This window comes from Macrosteles quadrilineatus, unplaced genomic scaffold (assembly GCF_028750875.1).
Source record: "Macrosteles quadrilineatus isolate MER2022 unplaced genomic scaffold, UCM_ALF_1.0 Scaffold_8__2_contigs__length_117827958, whole genome shotgun sequence".
NCBI lineage: Eukaryota > Metazoa > Arthropoda > Insecta > Hemiptera > Cicadellidae > Macrosteles > Macrosteles quadrilineatus.
In genome coordinates, this window is record NW_026542601.1 from 100,201,820 (window position 1) to 100,229,429 (window position 27,610).

General features: G+C 31.1%; 1 protein-coding gene across 2 annotated transcripts in view; it reads right to left on the minus strand.

Annotated features, from left to right (window-relative positions):
* The window catches only part of LOC129001619 (limbic system-associated membrane protein-like), a 30,167-nt gene extending 5,501 nt beyond the window's left edge, over window positions 1-24,666 (minus strand). Inside the window, exons 1-7 of one of the 2 annotated variants that reach the window (XM_054428983.1) lie at window positions 24,606-24,666; window positions 9,696-9,794; window positions 8,704-8,904; window positions 6,955-7,076; window positions 6,301-6,439; window positions 2,233-2,330; window positions 1,028-1,202 (exon numbers count right to left, since the gene is read on the minus strand). In XM_054428983.1, the coding sequence (XP_054284958.1) occupies window positions 1,028-1,202; window positions 2,233-2,330; window positions 6,301-6,439; window positions 6,955-7,076; window positions 8,704-8,904; window positions 9,696-9,794; window positions 24,606-24,654 (883 nt within the window). In that variant the 5' untranslated portion in view covers window positions 24,655-24,666. Of the gene's footprint in view, window positions 1-1,027; window positions 1,203-2,232; window positions 2,331-6,300; window positions 6,440-6,954; window positions 7,077-8,703; window positions 8,905-9,680; window positions 9,795-24,605 lie in introns of both variants that reach the window. The other variant, XM_054428982.1, reaches the window with a different exon arrangement.
* Window positions 24,667-27,610: the final 2,944 nt, after the last annotated feature.

Below are 27,610 nucleotides of genomic sequence, written 5' to 3' on the forward strand. Positions count from 1 at the left end.
CATATGAGCTCATATTATTATGACATCAGTAACAGTAATATGCTTCCATCGTTGAACTATTGCACAATGACGCTGTAAACGATGATATAGTGTTTAACGCAGATTGGTTTTCAATCTCGTGGAGACTGTAATTGAACATATATTACAATAATAGGTTCATCAATGATGAATTAGTTGTCAAAATTGACTTTTTAATGCATGCAAGTGAATTATATTTCAATTGATGATGAATAACTCAATAGGAAATATAACTGAAACATTTTGGTATTGTTTAGAGTATTAAAAATATTTTTTGCTAACTACTGTGAAATAACGTGCTTTCGTTACATGTTTATCGCTTTTGAAAATTCTACATTACATTGTTTAATACGGCAAAAGAATGTTTACTATGAGAAGGTCGCCTATTGGGTCTGATGATGATTGGAGTGTCCAATCAAAATCGATCACAACTTACCAACTTGTATATGTATTTACCGTCTTGTGAGTCAATAGTATAAGTGTAAATATATTATTACAAGTGTTATTTGACGTACAAATTGTTGTTTTTCAGGTCTTTCTATTTTAGCAAAAAGTAACGTTAAAAACACGATTGAAAGTGGGTCCATATCAACCATTTATAAATTGTTTGATAAATCTTGCCCTTCAAACATATGGTCTCAAATGTGTAATGACTCACTTTCTACTCTTGTTATGAAATATTCTATTTTTGCGAGGAACTTTCAGGAATTTCAAGATTACTTATTTGTATTACTTGGAGGTGTAATAGATATATAAGTGAAGAAATACACGAATTTAAACACAGAAATTCGGTGGACACACAGAATATTGGATACCACAGGTAAAATGGACTCTTAAAATTTTCATTAGGATTTTTTCTTAGTTAAGCATTATTTGTTACCTAAATTTTAAAAGAGGACTCTATTCATTTGCCAAAATTTAAAATTATTTATAAAACTATTTAATCTTTGTAGATTAGAATAAACTATCATTCTTGCCCCCTTACAATTCTATTTTGCTACTATCATACCTGTTATGTGTATGTTTTCCTTGGTTTTTCCTAAGGAGTTCTCGGCGGCGCAGGTAAAGTTCCCAAAGTCTGAGGACTGTATGTTGATGATGCTGAGAGAGTGACGGTTTCCATTCTTATCAAGAGAATATCTGTTGGAGGAAGTCACTATACTACCGTCTCGTATCCACACCATCTGATGACAATATTTCTACAGTTGTAATAATTATAAAATATCTTTATGCACGTTTAGTATCAATGAACTATTTAATTCTATAGTTATCATAAATAAAAAGGGTATTTTCGTGATCAAATGATGGTATAATTACGTATATTTAATCTATAAACCAATCATTTCCTATTCAAAATGCAGATTGAAGTATGAAATATAAATTATAACCCACTTTAACTGCTACTAACAAGATGGTAATGATATCTTTCTCTGCCACTTTTGTGCAACAAGTTATTCAAAACCTTAATCTTTACTTGCTGCTTATTTGTTAAACTATCTTTCACTATATTGATTTTCATACAATAGAGTACTTTTTATGTCATAGTATATTTCTACACAACCAGCCTGAATCAATCATGCCACACAAAAATATTAAATACTTAATTTTACTTAATCGTTTATGTAACTGTATTAAAACATTACAAGACTGATACGCAATAGTTATGTGGGTTAACGTCGCTTTCATTTCAATGAGGACGTCATGGTCTGAAAAGCCAGATATTGCAGTTCAAAAGAATTTACCTACGCTATCACAGAAGTCATCACTTTCTTGCGTATGTGACAGGACTACACTGACATTATAGCAACACAAAAACCAATAAATCGTTTGTAAGGATCTAGGATAACAGAGGTTTCCTCATGTCACTCAAACGTTGTTGAATTATGTAATCAACAATTATTTGACAAGCAATAATAGAAACATCTTGTGTCGTGTCAATTCAGTTTTAGTATTTTAGTAAGGTTTAATGGTTATTATTTAGGATTATTCCCAATGTAAAAATATAAAGTTGTAAATGGATGGGGTAGGTTATTATTTAAATGCTTCGATTTTCTGGTATTCATTAAAACATTTACTGATTAAAAATCCATATTTTAGAATTGTTATACATTTATCATAATAAATTAAAAGCCCAGGTAGTAGATTATCCCTCATGAGAACCGTTCTGAATGTTAACTCCAAATATAGCTTGTCTAATACGGTTACAATACTCACGTTAGGCGTTGGGTTGCCGAAGACGGTACAGACCAAAACCTCATTTCTCCCTTCTGCTGTCTGTACACGACAACGCTCCACTTCTATTTCTGGTGCATCTGTTGATAAAACAATAGTTTTTAAATATAACAAGCATTTAAAAATTTGAATCATAGTAGTTCAACATTTATTTTTACGATTACCTCAATAAACAGTAGGAAGCTAACATCTAACTAAATTTAAGTTGTAAATAATGTGTGTAATTGTAACTTTGATGGCACACAAAGGTACAATGAATATTTTCAGGTAATCAAATTAATAAGTGAACATTGCAAAATTAATTACTTGGAAAATGTATTTTAAGAGTGGAAGGAGCAACAATTACAATTCAGAACTATAATATACGATTATTTTTTGCAATTTAAAACAATAATTCCTTCCCTTTGGAAAACTTTGTTTCAAAAACAATATTCTGGTGCCTTGTTAGAATACTAATTATATGAACTCAAAAATATTTTTTTTTACTTATTGTACTAATTACTAGTCATATTTATAAATCTTTACATTAAGGCAAGAACCCATTACTGTGTATCTCAACCGGAATCTTAGGGAAGGAAAAGCGTAGACTAGGACGATAGAGTGATCTTAAGTATCTTTGTTATTAACGACCTTTGAGGTCGGTTTATTTTTTGGCCAGAACCGATCAACCTTAATAGATCAATGACTAGGGACAGCTGGACTAGGTTTCCAATCAAAAATAAACCGACTATGTATTGATAGCCAAGTAAATACAATAATTACTAATTAACCTCCCTACAATATACTACAGTGATTATATAAGTCTATCCTTTTTCAATTGCTAACTCGAAAGCTAAATGAAAACAATCAATATGACTATTTAATCACAACTCTTTTTGCACAAATCTATGAATTTAGTACGTGTCGATTTACCAGTAAAACAGTGTTCAAAAGCATCATCAAAAGCAGAGTTTAATCGTAACAAAACTCCAGCAACGAACAAAACCACATTGCAGTAAATATAACAATACAACGGTAACATGGTTGCGCTGTTTTCCAATTTTCGTCCCAAACATAAAATCCAACTGCCCCTATTTCGTAGCGACTGGTCCATTTTCAACAAAATTTAAACTAGTTCACCATCATACAAATATTTCACTTGTTATAGAATTGCGTTTTTTAACAACGGTTACATGAAAGATATACTGTGAAGTAAACTGACTAATGTAATAAAACTAGAGGTGTAGAAAAACATAGTTATAAATAGAATTAGTTCCACATGGTAAATAGAATTCGAAATTATACGATCTAAACCAAGTTAAATCTACGCTCTCTGTTCGGATTTCAATACCTTTATAGATGTAAATTGCTCTGATCAAACGCTGTTTAGAAAAACTATGTTAATGGTCTGATTATCCTTTTTCTTTCTCCCTCATGAATGAATGGATGGTTTATGGATCTTAAAATGTGCCGTAAAAATATTCGAATCTGTATTTTAAGTGGAATTATCTTTTTGTGTCCCCTGGTTTTCAAAGTAATGTTCGTGTGTGTGTGTATACAGAGCTACAAGGTTAAAGGTTACATGTGGTCAAATTTTGACAAAATTTTATGTGGGTATTTTTTTTCTATGTCCCACCTGGCATCCTACATCCTATTTCCACATCATTTTCACGTCAACCTTCACGATAGGTTCTAGTCCGGAACAAGTTTACACATTACTTAAGGCTACTCCTACAAAGTCGCAGCACTGTCACTTGGAGAAAGTCAATTGGTGATTGGTGGGATTTGAATCCAGGACCTTGGGCTCTGAAGCCCTGTGCTCGACCATTACAGCAGCTTGCTTCCCAGGTTAATGGGTACTAACCTATATCTCCAGAATTTTTAAGTGTTTAATTTTAATGGGTATTTTAACAAACACCCCTCAAACTACTGTATTTAGATTAGAATTTAGTATTTTATCGTCCTTCTCACTGTCAACAAATTAGTACAACCCCTAAAAAGGAAAAGTTACAGTTCCAAATGCATTTCAGTACTGTAGTTGATATTACCCATAAAAGGTGTATTTAGTCCTACCACTTACGGACTTCGCGAGTTTATGGAATAGGTTATGTTTAATTGTTTATTTTGGGTTGTTGACGTTAATGGTAGAAACTATGTGTCACTTTGCCGATATCGTTTAGGTTTTAAATTGTGTTATTCCTTGAATTCATTATAATTCTTATTTGAAAAATATGCTGTAAGCCTACATGGCAAATTTTTCAATGCAATTCTTTAATGAAACAGATTATGGGTTGATCAAACTGTAAACCAAATTTCATAAAGATATCTTAATAATTTTGTTAGAAATAAATTTGATACACAAAAAACGAAATTGTTGATATCTTGCTAAAGAGGCATTTTCGGTAATAATTTTAAACTTGATTTTCATTTTATTTTTACCCATTAAACCTATTTCTAAATTAATTGGTTTATCTATTTCAGAACACCATGAATAAGCATTGGAATTTTCATTTTCCACCAATCTTTCAGTACTATGTGCCACTCCAATATAATATGCTTGAACCAACTGCCCTACAACACCAAATTTAAAATGTACTCTCAATATTTTACAGTTCAAGATAGGAATGATATACAGTATAAGAAAATCTTTAGAATATAAACATATATTATTTTTTCTGAAACATTATTGTGCACAACAGAAGATGTTCTGTCGTACATTTTCACAAAGCCTTTTTCAAAACGTAGTTCCTGAAAATATAATGTTTATTACTTTTCAGATACACATACTTTAAATAGGTTTTGTTTTAAATTTAAAATGTACACAAAATATATGACTTTAAAGTATTTGAAAGAGTGTTAACCTAGGATTATCTGTTTATTTAGTTTTGCAATCGTATAAGGAAATACTAAGAAATCGCTGTATTATGATTGTATACTTTATACATGGACAAATGTTATAGGTCAAGGTATTTTATAGGGTTTATCTTAGCTTGAGCGTATGAAATAATTCGAAATATTATATGAAGGTAGTTTATGATTAAGTGTATTATCAAATTCCAATCTGCCTGTATGATGATGGTGCAAATTAGTACGGACATACATTAAACAACGCGTTTGTTGTTCATGTTTGGGATGAAATGCCAGTTCTGCATCGATCAATTCGTTAGTTATCAATGACTTTGCCCAGACAAACATTCACGCTTAACTAATGGAAACTCCATCAATATTAACTAAAACATTATGACATGTTAATATAAATGGAATAATGCATCGTATATCAGTTTACTTATGTTTTAGATATGAGGTTTAAATAGGTACTGAATACTTAGAACCATATTAGTTTTATTATATTTTCTATTTTATTATTCATTGACTCTTTTTAGCTATATTTGTATTATTAAAAAATATTTATATTTTGTTTGGACAACTCATGTCCAACATTATTATATAATTTAGTTTCGTTTTAGGTTTTTTTGTTAAACTTTTTTGATTTTTTTTAATAACACATTTTGATAAAGCCAACCTAATCAAATGAAAGAAACAATAAAAGACCTGTTAAGTTTGTTGGTGGACATAATAGGTATTGCCTTGATGCTGTATAGTTAACCCAGTATTTAAACATCCCATTTATTTAAAGTCGTAACTTTATACTATATTACCATCTACGTGTATAGAATATAGGGGTATTAAATAGGTTTGTTTATTCGTCGGTTTGGTAGTCATTACGGCTTGTTACTGTTTTTTTTCTTTGTTGGTTTGAATTATTGATGTTATGAATGACTTTTAGGCTTGAGAAGCTTTAAAGTTTTAAAACTGTTGGATCATTAGGGAGATGCGACCGTCGTCAGTATAAGGTACAGGTTTAGGTTGTTAAGAAATACATTAAAGGGTAGTGTATATTGAGTGACGTAGGTATCTATGTTTGTGGTTCAGGAGTTGTTGGATACAAAGCAGAAGCTGATCGTAGGCCTACATGTTGATTGCGAGTCAAAAGTCACTCAGGTAATGATAAAGAGTTTTGTGGTTTTCTGTTGGATATGTTTAAGACAATGTAAGATGCAAGTTACTCACGTAAGACGTCCAGTTGCAGGTCCACAGTGACTGGTGGTCCCACCCCATTGTTGGCTGTACACTGGTACAGTCCCGCGTGATGACGATCCACCCTCTCTATCGTTATAGAAAACCCCTCGTTGTGCAGTAATGGACTTCCCTGAAATAGGATATTTTACTTTTATTTAACGATTGACAGTAGTACATTGTACTCTGAAAAAATTAAGCAGAATATATTTGGAACCTTATATTCTGATCAAATTATACACGCTAACACCTCATTCATACATACTTCATTATACATTCGTACATTTTACGTTATGATCTATTGATAGGGTAAAAACTAGGTTGTGAGAGTCAAGTCTTAAGTTCCAGGTGTCAATAAGGCATTAGCAAGCTCTTAGGGTGATTTAGGGTTATAATAACAATTTACCTACATCGTTTATACTGAACTATATTTGTAGGTACTGTTTTTTTTGTTTGTTTTTTTTGTTGTTTTTTTTTTTGTAAGTGATGATAGCCAAATACTAGGTATTTTAGGTCACATATACTAGGTAAGCATATAAGATTTACACATCGTCTAATTCATCTCACACTATTACTTTATTTATTCTTTAAGTACCCTAAACACGACCTTACATATCTAGACGTAATGACGACAAGTGATCAACATACCTGGCGGTGCCAGATGATGGACGGCATGGGGTTGCCTGACGCTGTACAAGAGAGGGTGACTGTCCCTCCTTTCCTCGAGACCAGCTGACCGTTGGGGAGGGTCGTGTGTATACTGGGAGGAACTGAGAAACAGGAGGATACTAATCAAAGAAGGTATTAACTATCAAAGTCAACCCAAAACAATACAACTGGAATATTATTTGATATCTGATAACCCTTTCGCAATGGTGTGGTACAAACTTTCTTCTAGGAAACATAGTGACCTTGACATTTCGGTAGCAGTGAAGCTGTTGCTCATATAGGAAACAAAAATAGTTCTCGGTATTATTATATTAGTCCTTGTTCTTCATTTTTTATACCGAAAATAGTTTCTTATGTAGCATGCTGCACATGCATACTTTCCTAACATTTTTGATTACTTAGATTATAACTGATAATTAGCTTATGTGAATACCTGTTTCTTGTTATACACTTATAATACTGGACAATATTTCCTAAATCCAAATTGTTTACGCAAAGAATATTTTTTAATTATTCACTTTTTCTTTTCCAAAATGGAAAATATAGTTTTATAACGGTAATGAGGTTTTGGGGTAGCACGTTTTGTCAGTAATGAAACTCTGTTCCGAAACTCGTTATCATTGGAGATATACTGTACCTCTGACAAACTATTCACAACGGCGCTCTTCGGCCTCAGACACTCTCAGGTAAGGGACGTAGTGTACTAAACAGAGCTTACCAAATCAATTGAAGATTATACCCAGTTTCGGTTTAGTAACTGTTACGTTATTTCAAAAAGAGATATATGTAATATGTATGCTGTATGCAAGTCGCAATGAATACCACTGGTAAGATATAAAGTAACGCTTACATGATATGGTTATATTAAGGATTAACAATAGGGATTTAACGTGAATTTGTCATACAAACAATTGTACATAGAGATTTAAAATCTCCATTTTCAATCGACTAATTATGTAACAATAATTTACCTTCACATATTTCCCACCAATTGATTAAATTTGGAAGCAATATGAAACTAAAGCTTAACCAGACGGCTTTAATTAGACCATGTTTGTTATTTTGTACAAACGGTGGAAACCCTGTTGGGTTTATAATTAATTAGATGGTTGATTTGGTTCCTGTTATTCCGTATAAATAATCAGAGTATGACAACAATTAATTTTTATTTTTATCTTTTACAACCCATCTATGGACAATTGTCTGAAAGTAAACTCTCATCCCTTAGTGTATCTTACTGTGATAGCTGATGAGATATAATAATATTCTATGGTTTATAGTAAGTTTTTTTTTTAGGTTGGCATTGTAGTACATTAAAAAGTTATTATCGATGACCAGCTTCAGTTGCTACAAAAAAAAAAATAAAGCAAAATATTCCATGATGTGGCTATAATATTAGGTTTGAAATCAGTCTTCAAATTCAGTCAGTGTGCTACAATATGTAATGAAAATTTATACAAAGCGTTCATTGTTGCCTTTTAACACTTTATATCCATGCCAGTGTGAGGAAAATTACTTTAAAATTGCACATTTAATGACTTAATAACCATCATAGCCTAGTATGAGCATTATGATTTCGATAGAGGCACACACTTTCATAATGGATTCCTTTAGCATCCAAACTAAATAGATGGATATACTTGGCAATATTTAAGATTATTTGTTTTCTCTGTGTACTAAGTCATACTCAAGGTCTTATAGGCATTAATAATGTTCTCAAGCACTTACCCAGAACTTGCACGCTGTGGACCTGGTCCTTGGCTGGACTGTCGGCAATCTGACACAGATACTCTCCCGCGTCTTTGGCCGTGATGTTGGCGATCTTGAGGCTGAAGCCATCGTGGAGGCTGAACCTCGGGTCCCGGACAATCATCAGCTTGTCTGCTGTCAGCACAGTGGATCCTCTCCTCCACAGCAGCACGTACGACCCTTACATAGGTAGGAAACAAATTACTAATAATGGTCTCTTGGCAACATAAAACAAGGAAAAGTTATGACGAATATTTTGGAGGACTATGAGCAACAGATAGCTACATCATAACATGAAATAACGCTCATTCGGTATAAAAGACTGTTTTCCAGGAATATCCACTGAAAGCATTGGTTATAGTTTCAAAAAGCGTAAGCATATTGTAACAGGTTGCACATGCTGTTCTCGTGAAATTAAGAGGCAACAATCCGCTGGCCAGGTGTAAGGGAACTGTGAACCGCCACGTCGTTCACTGCCACCACCACTGGGGAACCTATTTATATGGGTCATTATATGGTCTCAGGAGGTGCAGCTACTCCAAAACATCGAGGCCACTAACAGCATGTTAGACGTAGATCTTCAGAATATTTAATAATGTTCTGTTAAAACATCTTAGATGTAAAAATAGTTCAAGGTTAAGCTTCTTCAGGTTGGTAAGTCACCACTGAATAAATACTGTTAAAGAATGCTCTGTTAATATGCTCTCTATTAACATTAAAATTATACTATTTTAATGTTGTAAAACTTAACCCTGAACCTAATCGCCATAGTCACGATTTAACCATAGACCTGTGAATACTACTTTTCTCTAAATTTATTTAACTCAGTATTTAAAAAGGACAATGTATTTAACAGCATAATTTAAAATGTAACTATCCTCTATTAGGGAGTTGAAAAAAAATGAGAGGCTAGAGACAGTCTAGAATAAATTTCTTTCTCATTTAAATGTACTCACTTTTAGTCAACTCACCAAGGTGGTCCACAGCACAAGGCAGTATGATAGTCTCCCCCTCTACTGTGTGATGTGTGTCTGACTTTGTGACGAACTTAGGAGGATCCGTACCCACTCCTGGAACAACCACGTAGATATAGTAACATATATAAACAGCTACTGGATTTTATATGAAGATCAGAATACCAGAAACTATCCATAAATAATATGCAAACCACTATTAGGATTGTGCTGTTAACTTCCCGTGTCTTCATATAATTACCATAGTTTATCTAATAAATCTTGAATTCAAAGAGAAGTTGTGAGTTTAATTCACTGGAAAACATACTTAGTACTTAAAACCACACGAAAATGTGGTCCTCATGTTCTATACAGGTGAAAGATCATGACATAATACTGTATGCTATCGATGGCAAGTTTGAACCAAAGTATGTATCAATTTCAATTGGTTAATAAAATCTAACCCCAAAACGGCTCAATAGAGGACGACGAAAACAATAAAAAAATGGCTTAAATTAACCTTGTTAAGACCAAAATAAAATACCAAACTTCATCTGAAATCTTACTTATTATTAGGTAGGTTCAAAGGTTCGGGGGGGCGACTATAAAAAGCGTTACCTGTTCGGAACAAGTTTAGCCCACAATATGCTATAATGTAAAAAGCAATTATCACCCCAAAAGAAACAAATTTCAAAGAAACTGTAGTAAGAAATAAGATGTAATCTCTGTTAAAATTTAAAATGGTTTAAACCACTATGTCCATAAATCAGAGAAAAAGTGAAAAAGACTATCTCATAACACATCCATTTTGCAATACAGATTTTATGTCAAAGGTTTAAATGTTTGCGATGAAACAATAGTTTCAAAGTCAATCCCCGGAGCGGTGTAGCCGACATGCGACACACATGAGAGTTCCAGATAGCTTGTCGGGCTCTGAATATGAATATCCATCGCTTTAAACTTGCAGTAATTAAGCAAAACTCACCAGCGGTGAATACAAATGTCGAGTTTCTTTGATTAATCGTTCACTTTTTACACCATCAACATGTCATTACTGGTTTTTATCACATTTCGTTTGTTCCCGTGAGTAACATCGTTCGTCATAAATTTATATTTTATATTTTGCATCTTGTTTTGTTTCCTGTGTTGTTGTCTGTGAAGTTTTTGTCTCCATTGTTTATCGTGTGTACAGTTAGTCGTTTTTATTGTTTATGGTTCCTAAATAACTTTTGATCAGTAATATATTATGAAATATACAGAATGAAAATAAAAATACGTCTAAATACACTTAAATCAAATATTTACTTATACTGTTAATTCACGAGACACGAAATGATTGGGGTACAATTGACTATAGACTTTATATAGACTTTATTTACCGTCATGTGAGTTAATAGTATAATTGTAAATATATGATTCAACTGTTATTGGAAATTATTGTTTCAATAAATTGTTTGATTGATTGATATTAGTACAGTAGTATTTTTTATTACTTCCTATGTTTACTATTTACATGATTTATCATTTTATATGTATTTTATATTTGTAGTCTAACACTTAAATTTTATTTATCGCAACTTTATGAATTGTCTGAACAGCTTTGATAACTAGTTGCTATGTAATTTATATTTTGTTTTTTAAGTATAAATGTAGTTTTCAACAGATGTTTTCATTAATTAGTTATAGGTGAATTCGATAAATAATATTTTTAATCGAATATTATGTAGGCTATTTCAATATATTTTGTTCAAAGAAAACATGGTATGATATATTTGTGTATGCTTATCCTGTATTCACAAACGATAGTTAAATGTTGTCTTCGAACTATCAAACCATTCTTTGATATTTAAAACAAAATCTAAGAGGAGGCGATACAAGATAACTTCTACCATAAAGAAAAGAACAACTTTCAGCCCACACATTCTCAATGAGCAACTTTATGCAAACAATAAGTAAACCGTTAGAGAAAACCATTTTCCAAGGAACTATTACCCTATTGAATATGATCTAATATATGGAGTCTCCGATTAGCTTCCCAACACTTTACACGTAAAATACTGTAATATTTTCATCTGATTTGTAATTTTTTATTTAATTTTGCCTGATGAATCGTATAGGCAGAAATATTATTTATAAGTGTTTTAGGGTGGGTGCTATTAAAAGCTCCGCCACTTCACAGCGAGCTCCCTGGTAAATTTAGTTAGGCCTAGTATATTTTGCATTATTGCATTACTTTAGGGTAAAATTTTGAGAAAAGCAAACCACTTTATAATAGTGTAATAGAAAAATATGTACCAGCAGAAACCTTTACATTGGTAAAATCATAAAGTTGAAATTTGAACATTTAATGTTTAAATATGGCTCAAATATTTATATAATGTAAAATACGATAAATCGTACTAGATACTATGTTACATACTGTTCTCTTACTTTGGGTTTTACAGTTTGGATGGCAAAGAGTTGTCTAAGTCTTAGCTACGAAAACATGTTAACTGAAGCGTGGACTTGCGGGCGTTATGCAAATCATGGCTATAAATTAAATCCTTGCTTAACAAACGAGCACGTTTCCAATGGAAATTGCCTGCTGATTTTGGACTGATAAATAGGGAGAGTAACTTGTTAGCCTAAGTCACCCCATTTATACAAGTAAGGGGAAGTGTTATCTTTGATACATGAGTTGGAAAATAAGACAGACATTTGTTTAAAAAATACCTCTATTTTGATTGTAGTTGGTATGCAAAAATAAATCCAAATTAATTCTAATTAATTCTTTGGAAGAATTAATTAGTAACTACATAATTTTAAACATTTCATCGACTTAGGCCATCAATATGTAGGCCGATTATAGGCAATACGTAAAGGCAATAAGTAAAGGCAATAAGTAAAGGAGGCTTAAACTTAAATATAATTAATTATGTTTATTTTCCTTGACTAATGAATAGCTAAAATGCTTCACGAATATAAATCTAATGTTCTCATTTAAAACTTGTAGTGTTCTAATATTTTTTAAGTTAAATTAAATACAATGCGTTGATATTTCAATATTAAGTTTTCGGTAATATAAGGAAACGACATCAAAAACATTACAAGATTAATGGATTTATTTCCATGAAATTGTATTTTTATGAACAGACAGATTTGACTGTAGTCAACTGTCAATACAGACCCATCTGAATTCAGACCTAATATAGGGATTATTCTACCAAGTTTTGCAAGAGCTTCTTTCATGATTATCATCATGATCATCATCATTCAACCATCTTTTTGTTTATAAAATATAATACTCGTATATACTGGTAGGTACTAATGTATTCGAAAACATCAATGTGGATATTAAACATGTATTTATTACTAAGTATATATTATTAGTTAATAATTAAGTAAAACAAAGTAAGTGCTAACCAGCTTCCTCCCACTGCAAAGGCATCTTAGCCCGTTCAAGTTTAATCTTCTCCGCACTGTTCATTTCGCACAGCAGCGTAACACAAGAGCTGCTGAAGTGCCTCTAAGACGATCACCTTGTTTACATTGTCAAGACAATATCAAAATATTGTTTTATAATTCTGTAAAATTTGTGAGCATGTTTTGAAAAATCACTTGAATTGCTAATGACTTAATGGCATAATGTTTATTAATTATATTATATAATTATGTATCCTATTTCTCTTGACAAGAAACCTGCTTTAATAAATGTATGAAATACTCTTTTGCAGCAAACATGCATACTATGCAGATTCCCATTTGCCTGATCACATTTTCACTAAAATATTTCCTTAAACAAACCATATTTATTTCCCATTTAAATAACCCTAAGTTTATTTATTTATTTATTTATTTACGGCAAAATCGCCATTTGTACAATCAATTACATGCATAACAATTTGTGGATCAATAAATACTATTAACATGCTGTAAGTTTTACATCTTGCTTGTGTTTATCAAGTTCTAGGATTTGCTTCTGCAGGGAAGGTTAAAAGAGTATCTTTTAGGGAAATGTTAATATATTAGGGTATTTTTTTAAATATTTGTGCCAAATTTTATCAAAATTCATCCTTAAACAAGCAAACAAAACAGTAATTTATTCTCCATTTGAATAACTTGACGATTTAAAAAATGTAAAGTTTTTTTTTTCCTGTAAAAATAAATTAAGCATATAAACACGCTTCAATATAAATATTTTTTGTTTTTTTTGGCCTACAAATTGGGTTAGGGAAAAGTTTAAAGTTTTAGGGTCAAAAATACCAAAAGCAAATTTGTATACCACATAAAAGCCCATTCCTATAATCCGATCATGCTGATTTACAATCCAATAAAAAAAAACTTAAGTTTCTGTATGTACTAATTTAACACACAAAATGAGGGTCCTGTGACTAGGTTTTATCCATATTACATATGGTAATAGCTTATTATCTATATGGGGAAAAATAAAGGTATTCTTATAAAATTAAGTTTGTTTAAAAAATATATTACTTAATGCCTTCTTGATAGAAAATGTTTACAAAGAATTTCTTAAATTACTACTTTACTAATGTATTACGTCGGAACCCCTTCTGATGAACTGTGTGGTTTACTGTAAACTGAGAATTAAATCGTAATAATAATCTGATTAAAAAAAAACTGTAGGAAGAATATAAAATTAATATTTAATAATAAATACAAGACCCCTTAAATATTTCCATTATTTGTAGGATATTCAATAACTAGCAACGATGTTGAATTCCTTTCCAAACTTAAACATTAGAACTTGCTGAACAAGCGAGACTGAGGAAACTAAGATGTTTTCTTTACACAATATGCTTTGTTTTTCTTCAAAGTTCCTTCCCTTTGACGAGAAATATTAAACTTTAATAATAAACAAAAGTAGGTTATTATAATCACACTAAAGTTCTACTTCGGGGAAACATAATTCAGTAAATTTACTTAGCTTGACGAATACAATTATTCTTATCGTGTTAATTAGTGATGTAGTTTATGTATTAAAAGAAAACTCATTGCATTAATCGTGAACTTATAACCAACGTATTTTGTCTAATTATACATTTTATTTGGCAATTTTCGATTAATAAAACACTCCCCCCCCCTCGAAAGTTGGTTTTTTCCAATCCACACCGTAGAGTATGTGAATATTCTTGTCCTGTCTTTACATAAGTCTTAAAGTTTAAATGGTTAAAGGGTCTTAACAGAAAAGACGTTCAAGTAAGAGATACTCAATTAAGTACATCATGGGCAAACTAGTGACCCATCCATTGTGCGCAAATAGCTTTGGTCTGTTTAACAATGGATGTTATGTCTCTCTTGAACGGAAATAGGGGTGATTCGGTCGGAGCTCAATCATTCTACTACATTTATGTGTTACCAAGACAGTCCTTTAGGATAAATCTTATGCGTATGTGACTAGTTATTTGCCGAGTAATTTATTTTTGTTTTGGTGATTTAATTAAAATACAAAAATATACTTGTGCGTAGTAGGTATTTGCAAATAATATCCAAAATATATTTGAAACATACCATTTAAATATACACTCGTTGCAATACATGTAAACACTGCTGAATATGTAGTCTGAACTAAACTTAACTTATTACTAGAGGTTAAAATACCTTATAATCCGTAAACAAAATACAAAAATAAACTTAACTCATATAGATTGAGGAAAACAATCCAAAGTTAAGTAAGTAGAGTAAAGAACAAAATAAAACACCAAACTTCACCTGAAATCTTACTAATACGTAGATTAAATGGTTTGGTGGGTAATTATAAAATACTATACCACTTGTGGAACAAGTTTAGCCCACAATATGCTATAATGTAAAAAGCAATTATCACCCCAAAAGAAACAAATTCCAAAGAAACTGTAGCTAGAAATAAGATGTAATCTCCGTTAAAATTTTAAATGGTTTAAACCACTATGTCCATAAATCAGAGAAAAAGTGACAAAAGATTATCTCATAACACATCCATTTTGAAATACAGATTTTATGTCAAAGGTTTGAAACTTCCCCGATCAAACAATAGTTTCAAAGTCAATCCCCAAAGCAGTGTAGCCGACAAACATGAGGGTTTCGGATAGCTTGTCAGGCTCTGAATATGAATATCCATGTCGCTTTAAACTCGCAGTAATTAAGCAACTCTCACGAGCGGTGAATACAAACGTCGAATTCCTTTGATTAATCGTTCACTTTTTACACCATCAACATGTCATTACTGGTTTTTATCACATTTCGTTTGTTCCCATGAGTAACATCGTTCGTCATACATTTATATTTTACATCTTGTTTCGTTTGCCGTTTTGTCGTCTGTGTAGTTTTTGTCTATATTGTTTATGGTTTCTAAATAACTTTTTATAAGTAATGTATTATTAAATATACAGAATGCGACTGCAAATACGTTTAAATAGACTTAAATCAAATATTTACACTGCTACTGTTAGGTCACGAGACATCTAAAGATTGTAGTGTCCAATCGAAATCGATCGTCACTTACAATATTTATATAGACTTATATATTTATATATTTACTATCATGTGAGTTAATAGTATAATTGTAAATATATGATTCAACTGCTATTGGAAATTATTTTGCCAATAAATTATTCGATTGATTGATATTAGTAGTATTTTTTTAAATTACTTCCTCTGTTTATAATTTCTATAATTTACCCTTTTATATAATTTGTAGTCTTAAACTTAAACTTTATTGATTATAACTTTGACAAACTCTCTGAACAACTTTAATAACTAGTTGCTTTAAATTTCTTTTCATAAGTATAAATAGATGTTTTCATCAATTAGTTATAGGTGCATTTGAGGGGTAGTATTTATAATTGAATATTATATTTGTGTGTACTTATCTTGGAAGCAAAATAATATTTAACTGTTGTCCTTGATTTATGAAACCGTTTTTTGATGAATGAAACTAAATCAAAGATGAGACAATACTAGATAACTTCTTTAAGAAAGAAAACACAATCTGCAGCCCACACATTCTCAATGAGCAACTTTATACAAACAATAAGTAAACCGTTGGAGAAAACCAGTTTCCGAGGAACTATTATCCTATTGCATATGATCTAGTACATGAAGTCTCCGATTAGCTTCGCAACACTTTACACACACACTTTAGCTCGTGTTACTTTGCGTATGACAAGAAATTGTTTTTGAATATTCACAACGATCCTTCGTTAGAACATTGGCTACTTTTCCATTGTTAATTAAGTTAGTATATTTTGCATTATTGTATCCACATAAATACTTTAGAAGAACATTTTGAAAGAAGCAAACCACTTGATAATACTGTAATAGAAAATGTGTACCAGCAGGAAAATTTGTTCAAATATAGTGTTGAAAGTTGGCTAAAACATTAAATAAACATTGAACACATTGAACATGTACACACGCACACAACATTGAACACACCAACACACATTGAATTTTGATATGGCTCAATCGTTCATCTAATTTAACACCGCTTGACAAATCTTACTATGTTACATACTACTCCCTTATTTTGGGTTTTACATTTTGGATGGCAAAGAGTTGTATAAGTCTTAGCTACGAAAACATGATAACCGAAGCGTGAACTTGCGGGCGTTATGCAAATCATGGCTATAAATTAAATCCTTGCTCAACAAACGAGCACGTTTCCAATGTAAATTGCCTGCTGATTTTGGACTGATAAATAGGGAGAGTAACTTGTTAGACTACGCCACTCCATTTATACAAGTGAGGGGAAGTGTTATCTTTGATACATGATTAGGAAAATACGACATACATTTGTTTAAAAAATAGCTCTATTTTGATTGTAGTTGGTATGCAAAATAAAATCCAAATTTTTGGAAAACTTAGTCACAACATAATTTTACACATTTTATTGATTTAAGACGTCAATATGTAGGCCAATTATAGGCAATGCGTAAAGGCAATAAGTCAAGGAAACTCTATTGGCTTAAACCTAGAATGGAATTAATTTTGTTTCTTTTGCTAAACTAATGAGCAGCTAAAATGCTTCACAAATACGAATCTAATGTTCCCATTTAAAACTTGTAGTGTTCGAATATTTTTAAAGCTAAATTAAATACAATGTTTTGAAATTTCAATAACAAAGTTTCGCTTAACATAGGAAAGATGCATCAAAAACTTTGCAAGATTTATAAATTTATTTCCATGAAATGATGGTATTTTCATAAACAGACAGATTTAACTGTAGTCAACTGTCAATACAGACCCATCTGAATTCAGACCTAATATAGGGTTCATTCTATTAAGTTTTGCAAGAGCTTCTTCCATCATCATTCAACTATATAAGAAAGTTTACTTTTTGTTTATAAATATAATATAAACCGGTAGGTACTGATGCATTTTTAAAACATCAATTTGTATATTAAACATGTATGTTTTACTAAGAATATATTATTAGTTAATAATTAATTAAAACAAAGTGCAGCTTCTTCCCACTACAAAGGCATCTTAGCCCGCTCAAGTTTAATCTTCTCCGCACTGTTCATTTCGCAGAGCAGCGTAACACAAGAGCTGCTGAAGTGTCTCTAAGACGATCACCTTGTTTACATTGTCAAGACAATATCTAAATATTGTTTTATAATTCTGTAAAACTTTTGATCACGTATTGAAAAAGTACTTGAATTGCTTATGACTTAAAATAGCATAATGTTTATTAATTATATTATAAATTATGTGTCCTATTTATGTTGACAAAAAAACTGCATTACTAAATGTATTAAATACTGTGCCACAGCAAATATGCAAACTATGCGGTTTTCCATTTTCCTGATGACATTTTCACTAAAATATTTCCTTAAACACGTCATATTTATTTCCCAATTAAACAACTCTAAGTTTAACAAATTCTAAGATTTGCTGCTGCAGGGAAGGTTAAAAGAGTATCTTTCATGGATCGTTAATATATTAGGGTATTTTTTTAATATTTGTGCCAAATTTTATCAAAACACATCCTTAAACAAGCAAACAATAACAGTAATTTTTTTCTCCATTTGAATAACACGAAGATTTAAAATTTACATTTTTTTTAATCTTTTTCTGTAAAAATAAATTAGGCATATAAACACGCTTCAATGTACAATATTTTGTTTTATTTGGGCCTACAAAATGGGTTAGGGAAAAGTTTAAAGTTTTAGGGTCAAAAATGCCGAAAACAAATTTGTATACCACCTAAAAGCCCATTCCCATAATCCGATCATGCTGATTTGCAAGCCAATTAAAAAAACTTAAGTTTATGTATCTACTAATTTAACACACGAAATGAGGGTCCTGAGACTAGGTCTTATCCATATTACATATGGTAATAGCTTATTATCTATATGGGGAAAAATAAAAGTAGGCTATTCTTACAAAATTTTTCCTTTGGATTCAACAATATGGATAATTCCAAATTTTGTTTAAACAATATATATCGTAATGTCTTCTTGATAGAAAATGTTTACAAAGAATTTCTTAAATTACTACTTTACTAATGTATTACGTCGGAACCCCTTCTGATGAACTGTAAAGTTTACTGTAAACTGAGAATTAAATCGTAATATTAATCTTATTAAAAGAAACTGTAGGAAGAAAATAAAATAAATATTTAATAATAAATACAAGATCCCTTAAATATTTCCATTATTTGTAGGATATTCAATAACTAGCAACGATGTTGAATTATTTTCCAAACTTAAACATTAGAACTTGCTGAACAAGCGAGACTGAGGAAACTAAGATGTTTTCTTTATACAATATGCTTTGTTTTTCTTCAAAGTTCCTTCCCTTTGACGAGAAATATTAAACTTTAATAATAAACAAAAGTAGGTTATTATAATCACACTAAAGTTCTGCTTCGGGGAAACATAATTCAGTAAACTTACTTAGCTTGACGAATACAATTATTCTTATCGTGTTGATTAATGATATAGTTTGTAGTTATTTATCATGTATTGAAAAGAAAACTTATTGCTTGAAACGTGAACTTATAACCAACGTATTTTGTCGAATTATAAATTTTATTTGGCAAATTACGATATATAAAACATCCCCCCTCAAAAATTGCCCTTCCCAATCCACACCGTAGAGTATTCAAATATTCTTGTCTTGTCTTTACATTTAAGTCTTAAAGTTTAAATGGTTAAAGGGTCTTAACAGTAAAGACATTAAAGTAAGAGATACTCAATGAAGTACATCATGGGCAAACTAGTGACCCATCCATTGTGTGCAAATAGCTTTGGTCTGTTTAACAATGGATGTTATGTCTCTCTTGAACGGAAATAGGGGTGATTCGGTCGGAGCTCAATCATTCTACTACATTTATGTGTTACCAAGACAGTCCTTTAAGATGAATCTTATGCGTATGGGACTAGTTATTTGCCAAGTAATTTATTTTTTGTTTTGATGATTTAATTAAAATAATATATATACTGGTGCGTAGTAGGTATTTGCAAATAATATCCAAAATATGTTTGAAACATATCCTCTAAATATACACTCGTTGCATTTGATGTAATAACTGCTGAATATGTAGTCTGAACTAAACTAAACTTATTACTAGAGGTTAAAATACCTTATAATACGTAAAAAAATAACAAAAAAACTTAACTCATATTTAGCAAACAAATGCTGGGTATTTCGTTGAGAGTCACGTCAAATTAGTATTAACACTATTAAAATAACCATGCTAATATTGTATGCATGATATCCACCAAAACCGTGTAAATACCGATTTAACATTGCTCTCACTGGAAGATCGAGAATTTAGTGATGGCACCTGACATATAAGCCTACAAATGAATATATTATTATATATGTTTCTATTAAGCATAAGGTTCTTGTTTTTAAAGATTTTAGTGAAGATAAATATTTTGTTTTTAAATATTTTAGGGGAGGCTTAACTGCAAAGTTTTATGTAATTTTTGTCGACGAATAAATACCTATAATTTATATATTAAGACCGGGTTAATGCATACGGATTTGTTTTTCATCAAATGAGCATTTACAAACTATTTAGAAGAGGTCATTACATAGTATACATCTAGTGTATGTCCTATACCTTGGTAGACTATACGTAGTCTTGAGCTACTGGTGTGGTTATGAAGATGTATCAGTCATTACACAAGAAGCTATAAACGACAGAAGAACGCTTCTAGCGACACTTGAATAAAACAGCAGCAAGTAGATGGATAGCGCTGCTCTGGCAACTCTACATAATGTCTGTTACTGAACATTTACTCACTCGGCTACTTAAAAAAGATTTAAACAAATAACGAATGATTCAAGTTACTATCTATTTTGAATTTATCATTTCCCTCAGTAGCTTGAGGATGGAACTAACATTTCAACATAGATTACATATCGTGATTTGACAATTAGTTTTTTTTTTCAATTTCAATGTTTTGTTGAATTTTAAAATTGCTCTTTTAATTGCAGAGCCTAAATGGTTAATCATTACAAAATGTATTTATTCATTTTATATAATATCAAATACCACACTACATGTCCACTAAATGGAACCTAACCTTATCCATTGTATATTACCTATGTAGTGAAATATGGCACATGTAGGTGAAATAATTAACGTCTCTTTTAAAATACATTTAAAGGAACTATCCGATAAATTTACATTATCTGGTCAGATACAAGCTCTATATGCTTATGAAAAATGCATAAAAAATTAAATTCAATCTAAAACTAGCTGATCCGACAGACGTCGTCCTATCCTAATAATGTGGTTTTATGTCAAACGCTCGTTTATTTTCAAGATGAGCTTGTTCGCATCGCTCAATCACGTTCTGGTTGAACTTTGTTCGCTACGCTCACTCGCCTCCAGGTTGAAGTGAGTGAGCTAATGTATAGGTAATTGTTTTTCGAATTTTAAAATCAAATTACTAAATAACGGTTGGATGGATTATAAATTTCTTTACATAAAAACCTTCCCCTGGCACCAAAGAACACAACAACAAAAATCATCCAATTCCGTGCACTCGTTCTTGAGTTATGGAAAACCACCAAAAAAGGGATTCGTTTTTATTTATATAGATTACAAAGATAACATTTAGACAAGCATGCTCCTTTAGATACACAAGTAATTATACTATTGCATTATATATTAATAGCTGCTGTACCCGTGCTTCGCTACGGGAGGAAAATCAGTTTAATAATAATCATTGAAATAGATTTATAATAAATAATATATCATAAAGCTGTAGATTAAATAATCCTGCCACATTGTTGTGTAAAATATGTCTAGATTTCTTTAGATCAGCTGTCTGAAATTGTGAAATGCGCAAAAAACAAAGTTTCAAAGCTTAAAGTTTTAACGCAAAGGTAAACATTGGGAATTTTCCCTCGCTTCCATGGAGACCAATTAATATTTACTTTTGAAAACCTCACCTTAAACCATTAGACATCCAAGGGGCGTAGCCCGAGAAGAACTCAGATGAGTGAATAGACCTATGACATTCCCAGATATGTGGACCATCTTTGTGCTTAATTTTTGCTGAATCGGTTTAGTATTTTAGTCGTGACAGCTTCCCAGACAGACGTGATGTCTGTATATACTATTATATACTTTTATATACTATACTATTATAAAATTGAGGTGGTCTCAATTTTATAATAGTATAGTTTTTTTACCCTTAATTCTTTATATTAGTGTGGTATGTTATTGCTAACACACATAGTCAAAATATTGGTCGACGTGAAGACACAAACTTATAAACTTCCAATAACTTATTACACTTAAGTGATTTAATAAATGTTATTAATTATAAATGAATTGTTTTTCCCTATTCGCTCGTTGCTTACAAATAACACAAAAAGTAATTCGTTTAAGTAAGGAACAAATTGATCATATTAACAGCAACATTTATGAAACAAAGATGGAACTTGTAACTGTGTAGCAGCAGGCAATTAGTTTCATTATAACAAAATAACACTAACAAGTTTCATACTCCCAAAAGTAAATTTCACAGAACAAAACAACAAAAATGCTTTTAACGGATACGGCCAACGTTTTGTCGAAAAAACCCATTTACAAAAAACATAACCACAGAGAGAAGTCCCAAAACATAAAAACCATAAACAATTTAGGATTTGTATAAATCCATTTGCTAAACAAAACTTGGAAACACGGGTGGAGATGAACAGAGATAGAGGGCATAAAACGGGCCGGAAACAAAAAGCACTGGAGGGAGGCCAAATGCTGGAATTTCTGGACTGGTCATTTGAATACCAACTACGAGATTTGGACGCCGTTGCGACTGGATTATCAAACTAAAACGGACAGCGATACGTTTGAATATGCCATCAACGTATATAGTCAGTATAACTTTGAAAATTATCATTACTTCCATAATTTGTTGATATAACCAATATAATCGTCCGTAAACTGAAGTATTTTTTTAGTTTAAACTTAATTATGCTATATAATTATTTTTTATGTATCCCTGTTTTATGTCGTGATGGTTTGTTTTCAGACACATTGCTTATAAACTATTGTAAATTTAATTACAGCATAATATATGCTATCGATATACGTGAGTAAGCTTACTTATTTTTTAGACCCTTATTGTATTAAACAATGTGTATACTATTTCCATTTTACTGGATGGTTATAAAATGGTTTTTAGTTTAGTAAGCAAGAGTTGAAAAACAAATAGACCAGGTGTTTTGGAATTATGTTATTTTTAACAAATCGTTTGGTATATACCTTAACAATATTTACTGCATTGCTTCTGGTTGTTTTATATTTTAACCTTTTTTAATTTAACCTTATTAAATTTTCTAGCATCAATCTATTTATTTTCAATTACTGTACAATAATATTTATATGGAATGTTTTCATATAAACATTATTCATTTATGTGTAAAGTACTTAAAGTCAAAGATAAAATATTTTCGTACTTGACAAACGAATGCATTTCAGAGGATGTTACTTACATATGTATTCGTTTAGTTTAGAGAATTTTTTTTAGCTTTAAATTTAAAAAATAAAAATAAAATATTTCCATACATGAGTTCTGTTATTACCAGCTTCCATTTATTGCTAGCCATAATTTCGGATGCATGATCTGTTTATACGGGATATATAAAAATAATTGATACAAAACTTTCCCTAGACAAAACTAAACTGTTATAAGCTTTAAGTGTTTTTTTTTGTTTAGTTTTTACTTTACGTTACTATTATATTTATGTTTTATGTCAGTACAACTTTCAGTTATTAAATAATTTCTTATCTTCACAAGTTTTAATACACTTGTGAAGATAAAAAAATTATTTAATAACCGAAAGCTCATATACTATATACGTTTTAAGTATAATAAAAGCATACAGGCCATGTATAACTTATCCTTCCCTCACCTATCTGAGTTTAAGGTACGATACTTGTTCGTTATCATGGTAGGCATAATACAATAACTACACATCCAAGGATACGTCAGCAATAATATGTTGCTGCAAAAAAAACTGTAAAATTAATTTTTATTAAAATTGTTTCAGTTATTAAAAGTGTTGTATCTACTATTCAATTTGTAAAACTTATCTAAAAACTAAATTCTTAGGCTGTAAGTTGTCAAATAGTTTTACCTGCATTACTTGGTTAAAATAAATTGAATAACATCTCATATTGAGTTTATGGAAATAGGTTACAAAACTAAAAAAAGTATATTTGGAATCAATAAAAAAAAATCCTATTTAACTCAACGTGGTAGTACTGTAAACAGGGGAGATCACGTTAAAGAGAAATCTAAAATTAGTTACCACATGTAATCAATTAAGATTGTTTAAAAAATAAATACACAATGTTCAAATCCCTTTATAAACACTTTTATTTCCATTACTTACTGTCTAAACATTTCCTAAATAATTAGTGACTGTACTTAAAAAATAAACTAAAACAGCAACTAAACTATTTAATGTAAAACTACGTACCATATACAAGGGAGAACGCGATGAGGAGAAGACTTGTATCATAACCCATCCTCGGTCGCGAACATTCACCGACTGGTCTACTAGAGGGTGGTCTTCCCCCACCACCACCCACCCACTCCCACCACCACTGGCTGGTTACTCTATGCTAATTACCGTACAACCATCCCTCAGCTACACCAGATACGACGTCAGTCGTCTACCAAACTAATTATTGTGAATCGTCAAATCCACTCAGTTAATTACAGACTCGTTCTTGGACTAATTCAATTATTTGGGATTGTTTAGTATATTTTGCGGAAACCAAATTGTGTTTTCCCTAATTGAAATTAGATTGTGGTTTTTGTTTGACGAGTATTTTTTGAGTTGGAATTTAATGTTTAGGGGAGTTTGGAAATTTTGGGTGTGCTTTTCTTAGATGTTAAATTGAATGTTTATCTACTTATTGGACTTTTTTCTGCTACTAATAGTAACATTGTATAACAATTAAGTTTTATTTCATCCTTAGAGAGTTTAGGCACCCCTCAATACATAAAATCCAAGTTGATCGACCTTGACCGGGATGCGGTGTGGGTCATAAAGAATCTTTATGCCAGAAACGGCGAGAGCCCTGAGGGCTTAGGTCACATGTTGGTCTGACTTGAAGTAATGTGACAAACAATCCCAGGTCTGTGACCAACAAAGTAGAGGGGTTTTTTTTAGTGAGTACTCTGATAAATCCAGGAGTCTCACACTACAGGCTGGCTAACTGTGTGCGTAAAAGCATTTCCAATCATCTCCCTAAAAAAACCTTTATACACACATATAGTGAATAATATTATACGGAATTCTCTTGTTAATAATTATAAACGTTTTTAACGTTATACAAGGTAAAAACAAATACTGGCACAAAAAGATAAAGAACAGTTTAGTGATAGAATCGCGTTCTACGAGACAAAAAATACAATAATATTTTTTTTATAAGATTTAATTACCGTATTATTAATTATGACATTGTTTTTTCGTTCGAAAAAAAAAACTATGTTTACAGTTGAAGAAACTACTTTAACAAGTTATGGACATCGATGTATATTATGTTACATTCAAACTCAGAATTCGGATAGTATGTAAAGTATTTACCCCTTAGCATCGGCTAACCTATGCTCGTACCAATATACATGTTCTTGTTTTGTGTTTGGCTAGCCTTACGCATTTGTAAATTGTGTAAATATTTGTTTTTTCTTCTCGTTTGTTTAATGTTTAAAGTAATTTTATATTTTTCAGGTAGTTGTTAATTATGTTTGCCAAGAAAAGTATTTGAAAATGGGAATTTAACCCGAAACTAGTCGTATTATTACTCTTATTATTTTGCTATGGATTTGTTTTGTCGTATTTTTATGTTTTATTTATGTTTTATTGCATTATTTTTTCCTGTAACGTATTTTATCATATTTTTTCACTTGAAGCTTCTCTATCGAATTAATTCAAAGGTACTAATAATAACCAATTGTATAATTTGTTTTTAGAAATAATAGAAAGTTGTTCGTAAAAATATATATTACAAAGCCTATATTGATAAAAATTTTAACAAAATTTAGTTATTTGGTTTATCTTTACAGGGTTGTTTATCTCACTACAAAACTGGTTAGTGTGTACTGGAATCCCAGTTGCATAACTCTTATAACTGAAAGCAATATTTGAAATGAATACAGCACTACAGGGTACTGTTTATGACATCAACTGGAATTGTTCTGCTACAGGATGAACAGTTAGCAGATTAAATCGTAAAGTAACCAAGTTAACGTCATGACTGGTGATAACTGTGGGGTAAATGGCGCAGTTCCGTGTGTGAGGGTGATTCTACCCCGGGAAATCACCGATATTAAAATTCTACTGTATATTTTCTATGTATGTAGAGTATCTAGAGTTTTCATCTAAAGGAATTTTTATTTATTTATTGACGAAACTCTTTTTTACAAACTAAAATCTACGGATATCAACATTCCATAAGCTAGCTACCATAACCAATTAGTTAGCAAACGAAACATAATGTATTTTAATTTTGCATGAGTTTAGTTTGAAAAATCTAATATATTTCAAGTTCAGGGTGAATTCAAATATTTATAAAAAAACATATATGTATGCATGTCCAGATAGATTTATGGGCTGATAAAATGTGTGTGCATTTTAAGAGTATTCCTACGGGACATAACCAGCTTTTGTAAACCTACTCTCTATCTGTATCTCCTTTCAATGCACTTTAAAAGAAATATTTTTTAATTAAATAAAAACCTATATTTTTTAAATTAAATTCTGGTTGAACTATTAGAGAATAGCCTAGGTTTTAAATGAGCAAGTTGCCAACAAAATTTAGGCATAAATGTATATACCGAGAACCTCACTTCGGATCGGAGCAGAGCTTAAGTTGTAGGTTCACTTTATCTTAACAAGATTTTTTAGGTAGAGTTGCGTTTTCCTCTATTTGGGAATTATTTACACAAAAACGTATATAATAATAAAAAAATGTATGATTTGTTTTGCTCTTGGCATGCTACAATTAATGCGGTAATTTTTGTTCACAGTAAATATTAATGTACCACTTATTGATGACTACTTATTATGGCGAGTACATATCGAACACAAGCTAACTTGGTTGCTGTTTATAGTTTTCGAGCTTAATTTCGTAATAAAAATTTTTTGAAGACATGCAAAGACTATTCAACCATTGACTGTATTGACTGTTTTAGGTAGAGTAGGCTCAAACGATTTAAGAAGATGTCGGAAATATAACCATTGACTTTATATCTCTACACGTGTAGAGATATAAAGTCAATGATATAACGTACCAAACGTCATTAGAAACCATATAGCATCGTCACGATGAGGCATAGAGCTGTGCAGTGAAAAACGTGATCAAGCTTATAATAAGAATATACTAAAGCTACCATATTGTTTTACAGTGAGCGTTTTTAAGGGGTTTTTTTAACGGCCAAGCTAAGCCCTAGTCTAGTTATTATCTATATTCTAGC